The 22,652-nt window shown below is 52.6% G+C and overlaps 1 protein-coding gene across 1 annotated transcript in view; it reads left to right on the top strand.

The window, feature by feature from the left end:
• The first annotated feature begins 201 nt into the window (after positions 1–201).
• The window catches only part of PRMT8 (protein arginine methyltransferase 8), a 69,880-nt gene continuing 47,429 nt past the window's right edge, over positions 202–22,652 (top strand). Inside the window, exon 1 of the mRNA XM_065923458.1 lies at positions 202–311. Within this exon, the coding sequence (XP_065779530.1) occupies positions 237–311 (75 nt within the window). The 5' untranslated portion in view covers positions 202–236. The remainder of the gene's footprint in view (positions 312–22,652) is intronic.

Raw genomic sequence — 22,652 nt, 5'->3', positions numbered from 1 at the left:
GGGCGCCTGAGCCGCTCGGATCTGTGCGAGGGACTGGACTCCGAAGAGAATAAAACAAAGTGGACTCGGCAGGGAAGACCCTACCGCCGTTGATGGTACCGGCCGACGCTCCGGCAGAGGGGCTGGGTTGGGCTTTTTTTTTTTTCCCTCCCATTCTCTCTCTTTCTCTCTCTTTTAAAGCGACACCCGCTCTCTCTTTCTCCCATCACTGTGCCACCAAACCCTCGCTGGCTCTTATGGGCATGAAACATTCCTCCCGCTGCTTGCTCCTAAGGAGGAAGATGGCGGAGAACGCGGCCGAGAGCACCGAGGTAAGGAGGCCAGAGGCCGGCCCGGCCACCCCGCGGCCGCCGGGCCACCCCGCGGCCGCCCAGACCCCCGCGCGCGCCGCGCCGCTCCCGGTGCCAAAACTTTCTCAGCTCCATCCCGCTTGCTCCAGCCGGCCGCTTGCGCGTCTGTGTGTGTGTGCGTGATGTGTGTGTGTGTGCTGGGTGGGGGAAAGACGGTGCCTGTCTCTGGACCCCTCCCTCTTGAAAAATGCAAAAGAGTCGCTCTTACCCCATCTCCCTCTCCTGCCACCCGCTGCTCGCTCGCGCCCGCCCCCACCCCCCAACCCCGAGTCCCAAGCCCTGGGCGGCCGCGCTCCCCTGCCCTCTCCTCTGTGGGTTCCGTTAGGGCTCCAGAGCGGCGGACCGTGCCAAACCGGGATGGGCGACCCAGGGGCCAGGTTGTTTCCATGCAGGGCCTGGACCATCCCTCCGGGCCGTCACCCTTCAAGCTCGCGCTTTTGGCCCCCGCGGTACCGCGGAGAGCTTTGGGCCTCAGGAGTGCCGAGCCGCGCTGGGGTGGGGCAGGGGCACCGCCGACAGACCCTGGCGCCCAGACCCGGGCGGGGGAGTGGTCCGCAAACCGGGACCTACGAGCCACTTCGGGGGGCGCTAACCCGGGGAGGGAGCTCGGGCCGCCGCCACCTTCAGTACCGCGGACAGCGCCCGCGCCTGCCGCAGCCGAGCCCGCGCGCGCGGTGGGGGCTGCGCGCCGCGCCGCAGCAGCTTGGAGGAGGAGGTCGTGGGAGCTCCGCAAATTGCGCTCTGGCCCCCCCGCCTCCGGCAGCCCGGCAGCTGCCCTTTCTCGACTCTCGAGTTGGCTCGGAGCCGCCAAGAGCCCAGCGTCCCGAGACCGACCAAAGGCTGGGTTTCCTGTCCTCGCTCTGACTCTGCTGTCATGACCCCTGGTTCAGCCCATAGACTCCGGGCACCTGTAGTCACGCAGGGGATCCGCGTGGGCAGCCCCCTTACCTTCCTGGAGGAACGGTGCGACGGGGCGGGGGCGGAGTGGGGTGTGTGTGTGTGAAGATCATCCCTTACTCGGTGGCAGGAAAAAGACAGAGAACAAACTCCCGGGCTCTATTAATAGCCGGGTGTCTGGTGGGGCTGCCGTGCCTTTCACAGATGGTTGCCCATATGCAGCGTGGGGCGGGGACGGAGGTGTGGCGCGCGGGGATTGTCCCTCCGTCCGTGGGATGCCCAAAGCGGCAGAGACCCTTCCCAACCGTCTTCCCTCCAGGTCTGAACTGCAGCTAACCCTCTACCCCACCGCGGAGGCAGCAAAGCTTTTATAAACCCTCGTTCTCCAAGAAACTAGAAGCAGCACGCATCCTGTCGATTTCGAAGCAAAAAATGCTCCGGGGGAGAGCAGTGGGGCGTCCAGGAGCTACAGTGTCTCCTTGAGTTAGGGCGAAGCCAGCGCGTGTGGGGCTCCTCCCGGTCCCCCACCGGCGAGCGGGCATTTAGGATGCTGTGTAGCGCGACGCGGAGAGCTCGCCTGTACTGAACCCCTCGCCCTCCTCACTGCGATCGCCCACCCGCAGAAGTGGTTTCTAAAAATAGCTCCGAGTCAAGGCCGCACTTCTGTAATCCGTTGGCCCAGCGGGCACGTAGCAGTCCCTGCAGCCCTGTGGCAGCAAGGAACAGCTTTTCCCGGCCCACCGCCAAAAAAAAAAAAGTTTTCACGGGTCTCTGGCCCCCGCACTCTTGTTGTTGTTGCCCGCGGGGTGCGGGCACAGACCTCGGCCAGCGTCCGCAGTGAGCTCCTTGTGGTGAGCTCCCCACCTCGGCCAAGGTTCAAGGCGTCCGGAGCAGGCAGAGCGCCGCGTGTGCGCGCGCCAGGCTATTTTTACTTGCTTCCCCCGCAGCTCCAACGCTCCCCCTTCTCGGCGGTTGCACATGCCAGCTCTGCTCAAGGCATCAATGAAAACAGCAGTAGAGGCGGCCGAGCTCCTGTGAGGGGAAAAAAAAAAATAACAACCCACGTCGCACGCCTGGCACACAGGGGGAGGGGCAGATCCAGCTGGGGCTCCCGGGCGGGGAGTGAGTCTGGGGTTCAGTTCCTCGCAGCTTCCTGGAGAAAGGGAGGAATTCAGACTTGGGCCAACGTGCCCGGTGGAGGCATCCAGGCAGCGTGACAATCGCTTGGTTTTATTCCAGGAACTGCCTGTTTTTGGAATGAGCCAGGACTAGAGCAGTACTTCCAAAAGTGGGGTGCTGTGGGTTTGCCTGAATTTATGGTGAGAGAGAAGCAAGGATGCTTTGGGGTGTATGTGTGTGTGTGTCTATGGTGGTAGCTCTCCTTGTTCTCAATTCAGCATATCTTTATCAAATACTAACTCTGTGCCAGGAATAATTAGGTTCCCGAGACCCAAAGATAAAGACACTAGGCCACTGCCCTCAAGGAACTCAGTTTGGTGGACAGTAGTGCTGACTGATCTAGATCATTCAGTAGCACCTTTTCCTGACTTTTGTTGGTGTGGTTTGCAAGCACTTTATCTCATTTTATCCTCACCATAATCCTGTGAGATAAGAGAAGGTTAGAATTCATTGCTTAGCCCCATTTTACAGATGAGGATGCTGAGGCAGAGAGGTCCAGCAAGTTCTAAATGTTACCTGACCGGCTAGGACAGCCTTGGAGCACAGACTGCCCCTACTTCTGACTCGCTGCCCTTTGCCCTATACTACTACCTCAATTCTTTTTTCCACTGCACCATGCAGCATATGGATCTTAGTTCCCCAACCAGGGATCGAAACTGCCACCCCCCCCCCCCCCACAATGGAAGTGTAGAGTCTTAACCACTGGACTACCAGGGAAGTCCCTACATGGTTACTTCTAAAACAATGTCATGTGTGGATGGGAGCAGGCAAGAGGATGGGGAGAGAGGATGTTTGGGAAGGAAGAGATGCTGTGTTGGGACAGGCAAGGAGGACAGGGAGCAAGTAATCACTTACAAGGTAAAGGTAGGGAGAAATATTCTAATAGCTATGCAGGAAGGAGAGCAGGGAATAAAACTTATCTGTGAGCAGAGCCTCCCTTGACCAGACAGGTTTGGAGCTGGGGCCGAGGGCACTCTGGGTGCAGCTTTCGGGGAAGGGGGGGGGGGAGTGGCGGACATAGCCAACCTTGTTGCCACTTTCTCTAGCTCCCTCCCTCAGGGGCGCTTCTCCTCCTCAGCTGAAGGCATCAACCCCCAGGCATCCCCTCCTGGCAGCCTCTTCTCCCTCTCCCCTGCTCCACACGTGCCTTCAGAACCTCCTAGAGTGTCCACCAGACTCTAGAGAGTCTCTTCTTCAGCCCACCGTGCTTGCGAAGCCAACACCCTCACTCAGGCAGCAGGCACTTTCCCCTTGTCCTCTTCTCTAGTCCAGCCTTGTCATCACTGTTCGATGGGCTTTCAGAAGCACAGATCTGCTCAAGAGCAGACAGCGTTGTCAAAACTTACCCTGTCGCCCTGTTCCCTTTAGGACACAGGATAAAGCTTGATGTCCTTAACCCTTCCGTATCTGCCCCATGCGGTTCTCTGCAAACACCAACTTCATGCCTGAATGCCTTTGCACATCCTGGTTCCTCTACCTGGGCTGCTCTTTCCCCCTCTTTCTCTCTGGGGGTGGTGGTGGGGAATCTTCCTCAACTTGCAGGACTCAACACAAAGGTCACTTCCTCTGTGCAGCCTTCCATTTAAACGGATTTAAATAGCTCTTCCATATATCCTGCATCCCTATGGAGATGGAGTGTTCCTCTCCTTCTTCTGTGCTCCTAATACCTATCTCTCACTTTGCCTGTTACAAGATAATTGCATTTTTATATATCTGTTTCTCCAGTTGGATTGGAGAAGGAAATGGCAACCCACTCCAGTACTCTTGCCTGGAAAAATCCCATGGACGGAGGAGCGTGATAGGCTACAGTCCATTGGGTCGCAAAGAGTCAGACACGACAGGGCGACATCACTTCCAGTTGGATAAAGAACTTTCAGGGTGTGGGGAGCAGGTCTACCCTGTTCTGACACTGGGCCTGACGCAGAGTAAATTAAAATCGTTGACAAATGTTGACTGATTCATAGGATTATGAACAAATTCGTGAGCCTTCTGGGTCTTAATCACTTTCTGCAAACTGGGCCTCCTATCTCCCACGTTTGTGCTTAGGTTCTTGTGGACTTGGAAAACACAAAATGAGAGGAGATTCTGGGAATTAAGGTGCTGCAAAGCTCCAAGCCAGGGTACATTTTGGTTACCCGTGTTCCTACTTAATGGTTGGTAATGACTGACTCTTCCTATGGGGTGTTCGTCTGAATAGCAAATAAATGGATTAATCACAATGCCCAATTAGGAGCCGTGGGCGATGGTGGACGCTTTGGAGGCTGCAGCTTGCTTTACCAGTTCTCGGTGAAAGCCTGATGCATTATTTATGGTGCCGACTTCCCCGACTGGGGTTTCAGCATCTCAAAGGGAAGCCTCCATGGGTGTGAAAACAGTTTTAGCAAAGGAGTCATTTTGGAGACTGGTTTTTGAATGTCATCTTGACTTACTGGTCCAAGGAGAGAGAGAATATTTACGGGCTGGGGCACAGGGGTTGGGGTACCAACGGGTGCTGCTCCTGTGAGTTACGGGGAGACTGGGGCTGCATTCTGATGTGGGGCCAGTTGGTGGTTTTGGCTGATGGATCCCTCTTCTCAGGGTTTCTCACCTAAGTGTGTGGTCCTATAGCACAAAAGTGAGAGGATGAGGAGGAGGAAGAGGACAAGAGTTGGCAGGACCCAAGTCCACTTCTCTGGGATCCACATTGTGTCTCTTTCTAACTAGCGTGGGGCTCTGGAGCCAGACTGCCTGGCTTTTACTCTGAACTCAGTAGATGTGTTGTTGTGATGAACAAGGCGCCCCTAACCTCTCTGGGCCTCGTAAAGCTGTTGCAATGATTGAATGAATTAATTCATGCAAAGGGTTTAGAGCCTCGTGAGCTCCAGAGGCCTTCACAATCACCGTCAAGCCGTCAGGTTTTAAGAGCCTCTCCGGGAAAGTGCCAACAGGATGGACTCACTCCTGCTCTCGTTTCTCCAGCTGAAATGGTCCCCAAAACCATGGTCTGCATGCATTTCTCCTCCCTCATCAAACACGTATTTTAGTCCTGAACTGAGCTCAGGATAATTAAGAAGGTACTCACGTTTGTTTTGTTTTGTTTTGTTTTCCTCCTGGGAAATTTGGCTCTTGAGAGTGTCCTCCATTGGGCTTTTGGCTGTCAGAGAGGGTGAAACCACACTCCTGTCTCTGATTCGGGAGCGGTTTTCATTTCCTCCTCTGTGCTAACTGCGATGTGAAGTGATTATCACATTCCGGCGTAGAACATGCAAAAAATCTGTAAAAACAGCATTTACACCTTGGCTTCTCCTGTGCCAGCAGGGGAAGAATGGGCAGCGTTGCGAGATGTGAGCTGCCAAGGTAACTGGAAGTGGATGGTGGTGCTGTGTGATGGGCAGGCATTGCTGTCCAGTAGTCCACAGGTTTGGCCAGAGGAGAGGAAGCTCGGGCAGCAAGGACCATCCCGAGCCCACTTCCTGCACCCACGATGCAGTTGGCCCCTTGGTTGCTAGTTACAGAGCTTCAGAGAAGGCAGCTTCCCCAAACTCCTTGTGCATTTTCAGTCAGGAAGTTCTTAGGTCTGAGCTCCACCTCTTCATTGCCACGGGAGTCACTTTGGTTTATTCTGTTCTAAAAGGAAATTAAAGACTGTCTGGTTGCCTTTGCATTTGGGGCTACATAAGGGCTGTCACCCTCTCTACTAAACTCTGTTCTGAGTGATGCCAGCCCCTTCCTCTGAAATTCTGGACTAACCAGGAGAGGTGGGGTTGAGAAGATATACCCCTCCAGGGGTACCCAGATGGTTGGATGTTCCACACACCAAAAGGCTTTTCTATTTTGTTATTAGAAGTCCCTCAGGCATCACAACTTTCCCCAGATTTGTAACGGGTGACCCATAAGTAACGATCATTTTTTTTTTAACTCATTTTTATTTTCGACTGCACTGGGTCTTTGTTGCTCCATGAGGGCTTTCTCTGGTTGCAGTGTGCGGGCTGCTCACTGCAGTGGCAGATGTGTGCGCGACTCTAGAGCATGCCGGCTTCCGTAGTTGTGGCTCCTGGGCTCTGGACAGTGGGCTCAATAGTTGTGGAGCGCAGGCTTAGTAGCCTCGCGGCATATGGAATTTTCCCGGACCAGGGATTGAACCCATGTCCCCTGCATTGGCAGGCGGATTCTTAACCACTGGATTGCCAGGGAAGTCCGTAAGGATTTCTTTTTAAAATGTAATTTTATACAAGCAAATAGCTCAATGTATACATTTTCATAAAGTCATGGACTCTTAGAGCCGGATGGGAACTTTAAGTTATTTAAGAGGCGGGAAAACTTTTCCAACACCAAAGTTCCTCAGTGTTGGTGTCGATACCATATCTCCTCCTAAGTCAACACATTTCCACCTTCTTCAGCCGCTAATTGATTGCTTTTTATATTTGGCACTAGTTTTCTGGTGTATGCTGATACAGAATACTAAAAACTAATTGTTACCCTATGTAAGATCTAGGAATTGTGCATAATGAGATATCTCTCCCTTTCATATGACCCTCCAAATGCTTTGGCATCTATCGTCTCATGTAAGGGGTGCCATCCTATATTACATTCGTGCATACCTAGGCTCCATCCTGTACACCATACATAACACAGCAAGTTACATCCTATTCCCATGGGGCAGATGAAGAAACCAAAGCGCAGAAAGTTAGTGTGACTTGCCCAAGATCCCACGGAGAGTAAGTGATGGAACCCAAACTCTGGTTTTCTAGCCCCTGAGACCTGTGGTTTCTTCACTCTATGGGGCTGTGAAGGCAGCAGGAGGACCAGAGTAGATACTCAAAACAAGTATGAAGAGAAGAAATTAATTGGAGAAACCACGAATGGTGGATTGGGAAGAAGTCGAAGAAAAGTTGAAGAAAAGACTTTGCTCTCCTGCTTTCACGGTTCTCACTGCTGTGCCCCAGGGGTGGTGGGGACCTGTGGCCAGGACAGTTCTTGTTCCGTGATGCCCCTGAGCCCAAAATCCTCGCCAGTGGGCCAGGAAAAGCTCTTGACTAACAAAGTATACATTTTTGAAAGTTAGACCAAAGGCCATTGTCTGATCATCGTTAAATCTTAACGTTTATCCAGCTTCTTTCTTGGGATGAAGTCAATAGCAGAGACTTCACGACAGGAACTTTTTAAAAAAATTTATCTTTGTAGATTTATTTCATTGTTTGAGGCTCTTGCAACAAAATACCACAAACTGGTGGCGTCAACAACAGAAATTTATTGTCTCCCGGTTCCAGAGGCCAGATGTCCTGAAATCCAGGCGTCTGCAGGGTGGGGATCCTGCCGGAGGTTCTGAGGGGGTTGTGTTTGCTGACTTCTTCTTCGGTTCTGGTGGTTGTCAGCTATGCGGTGGTTCGTAGGTGCAGCACTACCTCTCTGCCTTCACCTCCACCTGGCCCTCTCCCTGTATGCCTCTATCTCTTCTTCTAGGGACGCCAAGTCGTATTGAACCAGAGCCCACCTTGTCAGGTATGGCCTCGTCTTAACTCGATTGCATTGTTTACGAACGAGGTCAGATTCACAGGTCACAGGGGTTGTTGTTTGGTCGCTCAGTCATGTCCCACTCTCTGTGATCCTGTGGACTGTAGCCCCACCAGGCTCCTCTGTCCCTGGGATTTCCCAGGAAGGAATACTGGAGTGGGTTGTCATTCCTTCTCCTGGGGATTGTCCATCTTCCCGACCCAGGGATCAAACCCTAGTCTCTCGCAGGCCTCTTTACCACTGAGCCACCTGGGAAGCCCTGACAGTGGCTAGGGCTTCAGTACATCTTTTGGGGGGACGACTCAACCCATGACCTCAGCCAACACATCATAGGCCTGAGTGGAGAGTGACTTGCAGATGACAATGAACAGGGCTCAAAATACTTACAAAATCAAAGAGGTGGTCTCTCTTCTGCTGTCCACCCACTGTCCACCTCCTCCACCACCTCCCCAGCACCTTGGCCGGGCCCGCTTTCCTTGAGTAGCAGCAACATCATAGCAAGAGCTGCCATGTTCATGTCTGTATTTTGTGCGGGACATGGTGTTCAGTGCTTCATGTGTATTGCCTTGTTTAGTTTGCACAAATTGCAAAGCAACTCTTCTTGTTCCTGTGTTGTAATTGAAGAAATGGAAACACAGTGGTTGGGTATCTTAACAAAACTCATAGGGCCCTAAGTAGCAGAATGGAGTTGCTCCTGAGCCGGGGGCTTTGCTATTGATGGGGGCCTCTCTCTCCTCTTTTACCCCATCCCACCAGGAAGTTTGTCCTCACTTTTGCTCCACACTAGCTCTCACCGCCCGAGGGCTGGAAGGTACTGAGTGACATCCATGGGTGGAAGAGGGCGGAGCCTTCCAGCCTGTACCTGGCTCCCTGTGTTCAATCCACTGGTCCTCCCAGGAGTCTGGCTTAGCAGTAGTTCAGTCACTCAGTCGTGTCTGACTCTTTGCAGCCCCATGGACTGCAGAAAGCCAGGCTTCCCTGTCCATCACCAATTCCTGGAGCCTGCTCAAACTCATGTCCATAGAGGCGGTAATGCCATCCAACCATCTCATCTCTGTCATCCTCTTCTCCTCCTGTAGCCAGAGACTTATTGTGGTGGTAGCATCATGAGCCCACTGCCAGCTTCCATGAAGGGCTGTTCTGGAGGACTGGAGGGGTGAAGACTTTGTGGGCACCTTCCAAACAATTAAGCCACATGGGTCACTGGCTTTTGGGCCCAAGGCAGTTTTGTATGGAGGTTCAGGGCACAGGCCCTGGGGTTCATGCCCGGGTGCAGACCTCGGCCCGGTTGGGCCCCAGGCATGCACATGTTACACCATCACCTGTGCCGTTTAATCATCCATGACGTGGCGGTAGCACTTTTTCCCATGAAGCTGTTGCCAGGATTAAACAAGTGACTTCACGTAAAGCTCACATTGGCACACAGGGGGATGCTCAAGACAAGCTCTGATTTATCATCCTGGCTTCTCCAGCATTGTCTCGAAGGAGCAGGGGGACACACAGATGAATAAAAGCTGTCTCCTGCTGATGTGACGGACTCACAAGTTCAAACGTTCTCAAGAGGGATGGGGTCCTCCATGCCCCACAGGCTGCCCTAGCTATCCCACTCCACATGCACACTTAATGCTGGGGTCCAGGGCTCTGGTGTCCGCAAGACCCAGAGCATGAAAACAAAATCTCATGGAGCTCCTAGAGATGGAGAGAAGGGGGGAGTGATGAGCACCCACTGCAGACCTCTCAGCTTCCTCTGGGACCCCCTCAAACCCTGCTCCTGGGATGAGAGTGACTCCTACTGGTCAGTGGCTTGATCGAGCTCCCCTCCCCACATTCCCGAGAGGGAAACTGAGGCCTGGCGGAAGGGGAGGGAGGACAGAGGTGTGGCCCAGTCTCCCTCCACATGTCGAGTGTTAATTACAGGTTTAAACACACTGCCCTCTTGTCCATGGGCCCAGGAGAGCGTATTCACCAGGGGTGAGGCTTGACTGTAGGGTGGTACTGCCAAGAGCAGACCACTCTAAAGGGAGCAGCGATTAGCAGACGTGTCCATCAGGGCCTGACCTGCAGCTCTGTTGTGAAGGATCCTCTCTTGTTAGCTGGAGGAAGGGAAAGGGGTGGCCCTTCACGGCTGGGGCTGCCAGGAAATGAAAGGCTGCAATTCTCACAAGCCTGTGACCTCCAAGGGCTTCATTGCGCCCTGACAGGCAGTTATGACAGCCGCTCTCCGAGGACGCGCAATCAGAGGATCCCCAGAAAATGATTGCAGCCCATCACCAGCATAAATGGGCTCCTAATTAAGGGATGTTCTCTATTAATGCACATTAGTTCAACTCTCGCCTTCAGGTACCGAGTGCGGAACTGATGAATATTTATTGAATGAATAAAGGAGATAAACCTGCGCGTCACATGTACACCAGCCAACTTCCTTCTCTTGGAAAGTCTCTCTGCTCCCCACTTTCCAGAATGAAAGCTGCGGTCCCAGGATGCAGGTGGGGAGGGTTTTGGAGGCAGCCTCAAGTTTGAGTCTCATCTTCATCCCCGTGGGATTAAAACCCACGTCACAGTCCACAAACAAGGATTAAATACGATCACGACAGAATAAAAGAAACTTGACACATGTTCTCTCCCTTCTCCCCTTGTAGTAACTCTGAGTTTATTTGCTCAGCTTTTGTTTTGCTTTTAGGGGAAGATTTACAGTTCAAAGCATGAAGCGTCCTTTCGGATTTCAGTGCAGAGTGGGTGTGAACCACCGCATCCAGGTAGCGGGGGCGGGTTATGGACAGACATCTGTAGAAGCACATGCTCCGGCGCTTACGAACTTATCACTCGTGGTTTGTAGTTCATTGCAGGTAACACGAATGAGATACACACTTCACCACGGGCCTGGAGCTCTGAGAAAGTCAGGGAATGGTGACCCAGTGTGGTGGGGAGTGTTGTACGTGGGGCACAAGATTTCAGGGAGGAGACATCATAGAGAGGGATCTGAGTGTCAGGGGCGGGAAGGTCCACAGTCCCGGCTTTGCAGCCAGTGCACGACCTTTGTTACGGAACTCGGATGCTGTTTTCCTCAGGTGGGTGACTTCAGGTGGGTTTTCCTTGGGTGGGTGGCCTTCCTGTCTTGTTCTACACGCCACCTCCAGACCCCCTCACGCCCTGTCTCCAATATGCTGGTGCTTCTCAGCTGCAGCCCAGACCTGGGCCCCAAGCTTGGACCGTTCTGTCTGGCTGCCCCCCGGACGCACCCACCCCGGTGCCTCTCGGGGACCTCAGATTCACAGGGTCCCTCGGGAACATCACCTCTTCCCACGTCTGCCCCCTCTTCCTGGTCCTCATCCTGGGGTGTGAAGTCACCCAAGGAACAAGCCTCCAGTCCCGTCTCCCCAGCGATTCCAGTGATGCTGCGTCTCCTTGGCTTGTCCTCTGCCCTGACTTTGTCTTCCTCTTTCAGATGCCACTTTGGCCATCCTGGGCAAGTCGCCCATCTCTTGCCTGAATCTCTGCATCTGCTCCTGGGTGCGCACCCCACCCCACCGTCAGCAGCCCCTTTTTTTGGTCTGTCCTCATAGCAGCATGAACCCGCATTCTGAAGTGGCAGCCTGACTGTGCTACTCCCCTCCTTAAACGCCTTCAATGGCTTTTCCATTATCACTGCAGAAGGTCCCACCTCCTTGCCAGGACTTAGATGACTGCAAGCTCATGCCCCAGAGCACTGTTCTCTGATGTCCTTCCCCTCTACTCCAGCTACCCTCACCTCCCTCCCTCCCCTCATCACCTTCCTTCATCATTCTTCCTTCAGATCTCACCTTAGATGCCACCTCTTCCAGGAAGCCTTCCCTGATTCCAGTCCCTCATTTAAGTCAGACTTAGCTCTCCCCACTCTCCACCATGTGATCCTACCCATGCATTCTTGGTCGCAGTGTGTAGCACTCTGTACTCACTGGCTGACTTCCTCATTGACAAGTCCACCATAAGCTTTGTGAAGGCAGGGGCTCTGTCTGTGCTGTTCACCATTGGATCCCAGCACCCAGCATAAGGGCTGATGCCTGTTAAAGGTTAGAAAGCTTTTGTCCTATGAATGACCATTGTGACACGTACTTTTCCCGCATGGACAGTGTTATATGGATGGTGGTGGTGGTTCAGTTGATGAGTTGCGTCTGACTCTTACAGCACCATGGACTGCAGGCTTCCAGGCTCTTCTGTCCATGGGATTCTCTAGGCAAGAATACTGGAGTGGGTTGCCGTTTTCTTCTCCAGGGGATATTCCAGACCCAGGGATCAAACTCAGATCTCCTGCATTGCAGGCAGATTCTTTACTGAGTCACCAGGGAAGCCTGTTCTATGGATGCTGGTGTTTAAATTATGGCCCCCTTCCTTCTACACTGGTTGGGACTGTCAGTCAGTCGCATGGCAACCCCTAAAAAGGAGGTCATAGTCATCATCCCCCAACCCAAAGAAAGGTTGCAGGTAAGTTGCCCCAGAAAGATATTTACTGCCAAGCAGCAAAGGCAGGATTGCAGAGAGAAGGGGACGGTCATGCAAACTGGGGAAGAGATTTTCAGATAAACAAGTGTGTGCGTACTCAGTCGCTTGTCCTATCTGATTCTTTGCAACCTCATGGACTGTAGCCCATCAGGCTCCTCTGTCTGTGAAATTCTATACACAAGAATACTGGAGTGGGTTGCCCTGCCCCTCCTCCAGGGGATCTTCCTGACCCAGGGATCGAAACTGCATCTGCTGCCTATCCTGCATTGCAGGTGGATTCTTTACCACTGAGCCACCTGGGAGGGCATATGTTTAATACCCTCCTGAACAGGCAAGCCTTAAGTCTCAGAAAGGGCTGGGGGAGGTCAGGGCTGTGCCTGGGTTGTGGGAATTCCCTGCACTTCTGCGGTGGAAGGAGGAGGCAGAGAGACCATGAAGCCTCCCCTGAAAAACATCACTGGAAGCACTAGAGTTGAAGGTTTGCTTCAGTTCAGTTCAGTTCAGTTGCTCACTCATGTCTGACTCTTTGTGACCCCATGGACTGCAGCACGACAGGCCTCCCTGTCCATCGCCAACTCCCAGAGTTTACTCAAACTCATGTCCATTGAGTCAGTGGTGCCATTGAGCCATCTCATCCTCTGTTGTCCCCTTCTCCTCCTGCCTTCAATCTTTCCCAGCACCAGGATCTTTTCAAATGAGTCAGCTCTTCGCATCAGGTGGCCAAAGTATTTGAGTTTCAGCTTCAGCATCAGGTGGCCAATGTATTGGAGTTTCAACTTCAGCATCAGTCCTTCCAATGAAAATTCAGGACTGATTTCCTTTAGGGTGGACTGGTTTGATATCCTTGCAGTCCACGGGACTCTCAAGAGTCTTCTCCAGCACCACAGTTTGCATCAGATGTTAGAAGTTTGCATCAGCTGGTGTATTTTTTCCCCACTGGGCCTGATGCTCATCATTGGCTGATGTGAGCAGGAGCTGTGGTGGCGAGTGGGTGACTGTGCCCAGACCAGGGGTCTGAACTGCCCTGAGGCTCTGGCTCCCAGCCCCAGCCTCTTGGGAGCCCCAGGCTCCGGCTTAAGGGCTGGCACTCTGCAGGGGAACGTGACTTCTCGCCCAGCTTCTCCTGAGTCTCCTTTACTCATGGTTGTCTTAGACTGGCACTGCCACTTACTCTTCTGTTTATAAAGTTAACAATAGGATGCTTCCAACTCCAGGAGGGAAAGAAAGCCAAACCAGCGGACTGGGCTGCCGATACAGCCGGGCCCTGGGGTTCTGTCCACAAGGGCAGCTCTGATGGTTTTACTGGAGGCTTCCCTGATGCTCGGCCAAGCCTGTGCCCACCTCCCTTGCTTCTTGTGGCTCTGCTTCAGCATCAGAGCCCAGAGCTCTGGCCCCACCCCGCCTCTGGAAGGTACTGCGTGTGCCCTAGTCCAGGTAGTTGGGCTCCATCCTAAGCCCCAAGGAGGCTCAGCCCCAGCCTTCCTGTATTTTTCCCTCTGTTTCCTCGGGTCCTAGGTGGGTACCAGGTAGTGTGGAAAGAGCCCAGAAGCCCGAGGCCCTGACTCTGGTGCCGTCTGCCCTCTGCGTTTCAGTCGCCCGTGTGAAAAATGCCTGAGTTGGTCCTCGTCTACCCCACCTGATGTGTGCGTGCTAAGTCGCTTCAGTCGTGTCCAACTCTCTGCAACCCTGTGGGCTGTAGCCCACCAGGCTCCTCTGTCCGTGGGGATTCGGGGAACCCCTGAACTAGGTGGAGACCAGATCTTGAGCACCTTTGGAAACGGGGGATGTTTTATGCAAGTCATGAACCTTGCTGTGGTTCCGCCGCTGCCCCAGGTGCCTCCCCGGGCAACTTTGTATTCGTTTCCCCTTTACTGGGTTGTCAGCGGAGGTGGAGACAGCTCATCGCCACGCTCCACGTGGCTCCCCTTCCAGACGTGCCCACGTGTGCTGGACTCATGCTGCTGAACACGAGAGATGTTTTCCCCTCTCGGTGGCAGGTGGCGCAGAAAGTGGAGGTTTGGGAGGAAGGGAAAAGGTGCCGCCAGTCTGGGCTTGGTGGGGAGCTGACCTCTCCTAGGGTCTTGACTTGAACAAAGGGCGATAGGGAGGTGTTTATCCAGGCTGGGGAGCAAACCTTCTGGAAACCTCCGCCTCCTCTTCTGCTCCCCGCCTGCTGGCTTAGCCGCCTCCCTTCCCCAGGCTGGGGCTTCTGAGCTGCTGAGAGCCAGGGCTATTTCTTTTTTAGGCAGGAGAGATGTGTTGCTGTTGTTGTTCATGTCTGACTCTTTGTGACCCAATAGACTGCAGCACAGAGTTTGCTCTAACTCATATCCATTAAGTCAGGGATGCCATCCAACCATCTCATCCTCTGTTGCCCCCTTCTCCTCCTGCCCTAAATCTTTCCCAGCATCAGGGTCTTTTCCAATGAATTAGCTCTTCGCATCAGGTGACCAAAGTATTGGAGTTTCAGCATCAGTCCTTCCAGTGAATATTCAGGGTCAATTTTCTTTAGACTTGACTGGTTTGATGTCCAAGGGACTCAAGAGTCTTCTCCAGCACCACAGTTCAAAAGCATTAGTTCTTAGGAGTTCAGTCTTCTTTATGGTCCAACCCTCACATCTATACATGAGTATTGGAAAAATCATAGCTTTGACTATACAGACCTTTGTCAGTAAAGTGATGTCCCTGCTTTTGAATATGCTGTCTAGGTTTGTCATAGTTTTTCTTCCAAGGAGAAATTGTCTGTTAATTTTATGGCTTCAGTCACTGTCCACAGTGATTTTGGAGCCCAAGAAAATAAAGTCTGAGAGATGTGAAGGGCTCACAGTTCGGGTGGCTCTGGGGGAGGCAGTCTCAGCTTCTTGTCTCTGGACTCTGTGGGCCTGGATCTTGGAGCGATTCCATTCTCGAGCAGCTGCGCCTTAACCCCCAGACACTTGATGCGCCATGGGCCTAGCCTGTTGTGAACGAGTATGGGATGGAGGAGAAGAAAGAGAAGGTTTGAATCTCCAGTCTGTTAGCGCCGTGCTTCTTTGTCTTCCCCAGTGTGCACTGCTGGACCATTATTTCTGAAGTGCTGGGACCTGGCTTATCTCCCAGGATCCAGGCGGAGCCAGGATGTTGTGTTTCTTCGGTACCCTGGCCGGTGCCAGCGGCCGAGCGCCAGGCCGGGGACCTGAAGGAGGGAGAATGCCACAGCCAGCTCTGCCATCATCCTCCTCTGACATTTTCTTACCACGAGCCTTGGAGACCCCCTTGTTACCAACTGCAATGGCTTCTAATCTCCCCGATCAATCGATGGCAGTGGCATCAGATGCTGTTGGTGTTCTGTTTTCCCTGATGCTCTCTGCTCTTGGGGCTCCTGTGTCCTTCTTCCCGCTGCTCCCACAACTCTGACTTCCTGGATCCTTCTTCCTTCCTCCATGAGTGATGCTGACCCCTGCTCCCCATCCCTGGGTGACCTTTTCCTCCTCCATATCTTGTGACGTCCAGACCTGCACTCTTGGCTACGTTCCTCTTTCTCAGTGTTCAGCAGGCTCTTCAAGTCCTACACAACCCAAACCACGCTCCCTACGTTTACCTCTGAGCTTGCATATCTGTCCCTACCCGAAGTGCCTCCTCCCTTCCGCTCAGGCCGGAAGTCAGGATTCACACTAGCAGCCTTCCTACACTCACTTCCCCGACCCCAACCCTAGAGAATCTGTCACAGCATCCTGCTGATTCTACCCTGTTCACATCGTTTACTTGCACCTCCTCCCCTTTCTCTTGCTGCCTCTGGTCAGACTGTCACTGTCCTCTGTCTGGGCCCGCTGCCCCGCTTCTGCCCCTGCCCTGGCCAGGCCACCCTCATCATGACAGCAGGATGCCTGTGCTCCAGAAGGCTGCAGTGGATGCTGGGGGGACGAACGCATGAGTTTTGGGTGGAGATGCTGGTTCAGAGGAGCAAGGTGGGTGCTCATTCTGCAACTGCTGGACATGGTGAGTTAGCATCTGGGCTCACCATTCTCATCTGGCTTTTGTGGAGACTGCTATTGTTGCTCAGTCACTGAGTTGTGTCTGGGCTTCCCCGGTGACTCAATTGGTAAAGAATCCACCTGTAATACAGGAGACCACAATTCAATTCTTGGGTCGGGATGATCCACTGGAGAAGGGATAGGCTACCCACTCCGGTATTCTTGGGCTTCCCTGATGGATGACACCAGGGAAGAAGGGGACAACAGAGGATGAAATGGTTGGATGCCATCACTGACTTGATGGACATGAGTTTGAGCAAGCTCCAGGAGTTAGTGATGGACAGGGAAGCCTGGCATGGTGCAGTTCATGGGGTCGCAAACAGTCGGACATGACTGAGCGACTGAGCTGAACTGAAGTCGTGTCTGACTCTTTGAGACCCCATGGACTGCAGCACTCCAGGCTTCCCTGTCCTTGACCATCTCCTGGAGCTTGCTCAAACTCATGTTCACTGAGTCGGTGATGCCATCCAACCATCTCATTCTCCGTTGCCCCTTCTCCTCCTACCCTAAATCTTTGCCAGCGTTAGGGTCTTCTCTAATGAGTCAGCTCTTCTCACCAGGTGGCCAAAGTATCGGAGTTTCAGCTTCATCATCAATCCTTTCAATGAGTATTCAGGGTTGATTTTCTTTAGGATTGACTGGTTTGATCTCCTTGTTTTCCAAGGGACTCTCAAGCAGTCTTTAATACCGGGCTGACTTTTTATCACTGAAGGGGGAAAAAAAAAAAACTCTTCAGAGTATTCAGGATTTATGAGGTTTTCCACTCTGGTTCAGAGGGACAAGAACTCTTCCTGGCTCTGTGTGAGTACCATAAAGTAGTCCCTTTATCTTTTTTTTTTTTAGAAGTTTTAAAATAATTAATTATGGCTGTGTTGCATCCTAGTTGAAGTATCCTGGCTCAGTTGCCCCAAAATGCATGGGATCTTAGTTCCCTGATCAAGGATCGAACCTGCAACCCTTGCATTGAAAGGCAGACTCTCAACCGCTGGACTGCAAGGGAAGTCCCAGCAGTCCCTTTATCTTGCTTGCAGTTATATTCTTGGTCTCAGGTAGTGTCCTCGCAGACATGATTTGGTCAGCCTTGGCTGAAGACTAGCGGGACTCTCTCTCCAGTTCTCCAAAGCCCCCTCACTGTGGAGCCTTCCCACCCTCCAGCACTCTGCCTTTCAGACTAGCTGCCTTGCTGTCCTAACTTGCATCTTTGTCTCTTCCACCAAAGAGAGATGTTTCACTCTGCCTCTGAATTTTCCCATTCCCCACAGCACAGCTCAGATTCGCCAGGCAATAGGCTGGGTCATTGTAGGCTTGCCTTGTTTATTGTCTTTCAGAGATCTAGTTTTTCACTGCCTGGTGTTCAATGTCTTGAAAATGTTATTTCATATATTTTCTCCAGCTTTTAAAGGGGTCATCGAAATTGCCTGGGAGTGCTTTGAAAAACCCAGATTCCTTGGATCTACCGTTGGCTAATTTGAGGCCACTTTGGAGTAGATCTAGATATTATTGGGTGGCTGACAGTGTTCCCTTTCTAGCTGGAGCAACTGTACTTTCATACTCACATTGGGAGCCTCTGATTAAAGGAGTCAGTCACTTCTGCTAAGAATCTGAGTGGAGAGATATTTATTAATATTTAAAGCAAATGAGTTTCCAGGAACTGGGTAGAAAGTGTCTGGAGGAGTCCATGGAAACCAGACGAAAATCTGGATTAAGCAGATGTGGCTTTGGTTTTGGCTGACAACTTGCGGATGAGGATGAGATGGTTGGATGGCATCACCAACTCAATGGACAGGAGTTTGAGCAAACTCTGGGAGATGGTGAGAACAGGGGAGCCTGGCGTGCTACAGGCCATGGGGTCTCAAAGAGTCAGACGTGGCTTAGCAGCTTAATGGCAACAACAACAACTTGTGATTTTCTTTGTGACTTAAGACTCTGTAGCTTGTTTTTGTCTAGCCATTGGTGTATCGGGTAGATCATGGAACCAGAGACTCTGTGAGGGGCCAGCTCCAGGGTCCTGACCAGTCCTCCACGGGGGCTGAGTCAGCTCCTCTGAACCTTGGCACTGTTATCTGCAGCTCTGTCTTTGCACCACTTGGGTGTGAAGAGATTGTTGGAAAAGCATCTACAAGGAACACACTTGAATCTGTACTTGAAGCCACTTGTAGACTCTACAGATGAAATGATGGGGCTTAGTAAATGCATTCTGTATTTGCAAGATATTTCCTTCTAGAAATCCCGGAAGATAGGACACTTCTCAGTAAAGATATTTGGGGCACCACTGAACCCTCTGAAGAATGTCGAATATTATTCAGATTCTGGTGATTATTTGTCTTGGTTTTGTCTTTCTTCCTGCCACCTCTCTGCCCTGTCAAGGGGGAAAGAAAGGTCTCTGATTGCACAGTGGGAAGGAACCTTGCATAATATATTTATGAAGGGCAGCATTGACCCAGTTGAATGCAAGGATGCTGTAATCAACACGTCTTTATGGGGCCCCAGTACTGTGCCAAGTATGAAGAGAGAAACAGTGACACAGAAGGTCTGCTTACCGGTCTGAAGGAATCTACATCTTGGTTATAGACTCAATACCTACAAGCATGTGTGTTCAGTCGCTGCTGCCATGTCTGACTCTTTGCGACCCCATAGACTAAAACCCACCAGGCTCCTCTGTCCCTAGGATTTTCCTGACAAGAATACTGGAGTGGGTTGCCATGCCCTCCTCCAGGGGGATCTTCCCAACCCAGTGATCAAACCGCGCGTCCTGCGTCTCCGATATTGCAGGCGGATTCCTAACCACTGAACCAACCAGGGAAGCTCCCAATGCCCACAGTCGTGAAACAGTTTGCATGAGACCCTTTGCCAACAAAACGGAACAGAACGTAACCAGTAGCTTTGGACCAGCAGATGCCATGGGAATTGAGAAGCAGCAGGAGAGACCAGGTGTCGGGGCTGGAGAAAATGACTGACTTTCCGTGATGGGCACGTTCCTGAAGACAGCAACTGCAGAGTTCTCAGAAAGCTCTGGGGAGGAGGGGCAGAACGGAGCCCAGGGAGCAGACAGCGCGGAGAGTGAGGACTGGAGTCTGGTAGGCAGAGGAACAGAGCTCTAAGAGCAGCCAAAGCCACCATGTGCAGTGCCAGCGAAGGGCCCAGGGAGCATCCAAAAATAGTACCAGGGCAGAGAGTCAGATGGCCAGAGATGGACGCCTTGTCCTCCTGTACCACACTTCAAAATCTCCTCTGAATGTTTATACACACGGTGTCTTTAGTCATCACTGAAACCCTGCAAAAGGCAGGAAACATGATTATTGCCATTTGACAGGGAAGGAAGCTGGAGGTCAGAAAGGTTAAATGGAGTTTGCATCGTAACCTGAATTGGGAAAGAGAGAATGAAGAGCGGAACCCACAGGTGCCCCGTGTATGTGTGACTTCTGCCTGATACCCTCTGCCTCCATGGCGACCCTGGCTGAGCGTAGAGTCACCTGCCCAGCTCAGATCCCACGTGGATGCTGTGATCCAAATCCAGGATGAGGGGCTTAATCCAACTCTGGGCAAGATGAGGGTCGGGGGAGGAGATGGTCTTTCTGCACATCTGTCCATAAAGGAAGCAGAGAGGAGCTTGGTGATGTCCTTCCAGTCAAAGAAGAGACAGGCCCCTGTCGGCTTGGGGGGGGGGGATGGGGGGGTAGGGAGAGGGGTTGGGGCGCATGGCAGGTCTGCTGTTTAAGTCCATTAAGAAGGAAGAACCAGGAGCCAAGCATCCAATTAACCTGACATCTCTTGCAGCCAAAATATCTGAGGATATAAGAAGAAAATTTTAATATGTGGAGGCTTGGGAGAAAAGTGACTAATAGCTGGAAAACAGCCCCAGTTTATTAAAAAAAAAAATAGGTCAGGCCCAACAGCTCCAAAAGATTCCTTCCCAGCAGTTCCAGATCTGGGAGATGGAGGGGGTACTGCGCGGTGGCAGTGCCCCCCTGACATGAAGCAGGCGTGGCTATTGTGCCACAAACAGATGGCCCAGTGCTGCCAGGAAGTGACAGGATACCGTGCACGTCCTTGGAGTTGAGCTGCACTGTGACCCTGGCCGTGACCGTAAGTTAGGGACTGGCCCGGGTCACCCAGCCTGCAGGTGGCTGAACCCTCACCCAGCCCCGGTCCTTTGGCTGTGAGAGCCAACATGCCTTCCGTAAGCCGTGGCTGCCTCTCCTTCAGGTGACCTTGGCCGGCTCTGGCGTTGCCTGGGAATCGCAGTGGCCCTGAGACAGGGCCGGGCTGGCCTCCGAGGGCTGCAGCAGGGGGTCACCGAGGGAAGGAGAAGGTGGGCAGCTGCCCCCAGTCCTGCCTGGACCAGGCTTCGTGGGTAGCCCTGGGGGAGCTGGTTAAAGTGCAGGCTGGCCGTCCTGACCCTCGGAGGATCAGATTCTGTCGGTCTGGGGAGGGGCCTGACCCCCACCCCAAAGTTGTCCTGTCAGTCAGTCCCCAGATGATTTCCCTCAGAACACTGCTTTCTAGAGACATTTATCTAGCTCTCTCAGGAAAAAAAAGATGCCCCAGCTATTAAATTGGTAGCACTAGACACCCGTCTCTGTCCATGGGATTTCCCAGGCACGAGTACTGGAATGGGTTGCCATCTCCTTCTCCTGGCAGGCTACAAGTCTATGGGGTCTCAAAGAGTTGGACATGGCTGAGCACACACACACGCATGCAGACACCCTTGTTGCCTCTTAGAGATTCAGGATTTGTTTTAGCAAATTAAAGTCTTAAGAGGATTGCAATTAAGAAATCTCTTTATACTTTGTAGTCTATACATATAGCAAATTGTTACATCATATATGCCTTCAACTTCCACAATGATATATGTCAATTTGATCTCAAGAAAGCTGGGAAAGAAAAGAAAATTCTTTGGCTTTTTTTTTTTTTTTTTTTTGCCCACACTCAACCACAGAACCCTTGATTCCAGGAGTATCTCTTCTGTGGGAAACAATATGAAAATAATGCAGCTGTGGACAAGTGGTTCTCAGTCTCTGGATGCTGTAGAATCCGGGATGGAGGTGGGAGGTTTGTTGGGATAGTTCGTGGGGCCCCACCCACCCCAGAGCCTCAGTAGTTCCTGTGAGGTCCAGGTACTTGGTTCCTTACAAGCCTCCCAGTGGTGGCTGCTGCTGCTAGTGGTCTGGGGACCTCCCAGCGAGAGCCACCCTGAGACCCCTCTGTGAGCCCCTGGGAGAGAGAGTGGGTAGGAACTGAGAAGGCTGGGCAGCATGACCTGGGGGTAGGGCATTCCTGGGAGCATAGCCTTGGAAGGGGCATGAGTCTGAAGTTAGAAAAAAGCATGTGGGGATGGGCTTTGCTGAGATGCCAGAGCTGCAGTCAGGGACACCATACAATGGGCTTCTCTGGGAGCTCAGATGGTAAAGAATCTGCCTGCAATGCAGGAGACCTGAGTTTAATCCCTGGGTCAGAAAGATCCCCTGGAGAAGGAAATGACAACCCACTCCAGTATTCGTGCCTGGAAAATTCCATGGACAGAGGAGCCTGGTGAGCTACAGTCCATGGGATAGCAAAGAGTCGGACACGACTGAGTGACTAACACTTTCACACCACACCATGGAGAGATGCCAGACTGTGACATGATCAGAGTCTGGCCTTACCCCAGGGGTCTCTGTGCCTTTAAAAAGCCAACTCAAGGGAGGTGCATGAAGGTGACTGTTGACAAATGAACAAGCACAGAGGCCATGCCTGGGGAGACAACTCCGCCTTGTGGGACCGGCGGCCCCTAGACCCCTCTCCCCATCCATCTCTGGGTTGTGCAGGCTTCTCATTGCAGGGTGAGGAACAGGGAGCTGGGTCCTGGCTTCCACTGCACATGCTTCCTTCCAGGGTGATGGGTCGGGGCTGACTTCGATATTCCTCTGCTGATACCTCCTCTTTCAACCCAGGTGATAGGAAACACAGGGGCAGCAGTGGAACCAGGCCCGTCTTTGGCCCAAGGCAGGCAAGAAAACTGTATATCTGTGGGGTGGTCATGGCAGTGGTGGGAAACAGGGGAGTCCCGGGTGCCCGACACAGCCATGCCTGCCTGGGTGCTGCCCAGCACACACCCTTAGGATGGTCCCCCTGCAGCAGAGCTCTGACACCCTTCCTAGAGGCAGACAGAGGGTGCTAGAAGACCTTGCTCTGGGTCACTACCAGCTGCATGGACCACGGTCAAGATCGCAGTCTTGGGAGTAAACATGGGTGAGGGGGA

The sequence above is a fragment of the Muntiacus reevesi genome, chromosome 1 (assembly GCF_963930625.1).
Source record: "Muntiacus reevesi chromosome 1, mMunRee1.1, whole genome shotgun sequence".
Taxonomy (NCBI): Eukaryota; Metazoa; Chordata; class Mammalia; order Artiodactyla; family Cervidae; genus Muntiacus; species Muntiacus reevesi.
The sequence above is the reverse complement of the archived record's forward strand: the minus strand, read 5'-3'. Positions and strand labels throughout refer to the sequence as shown.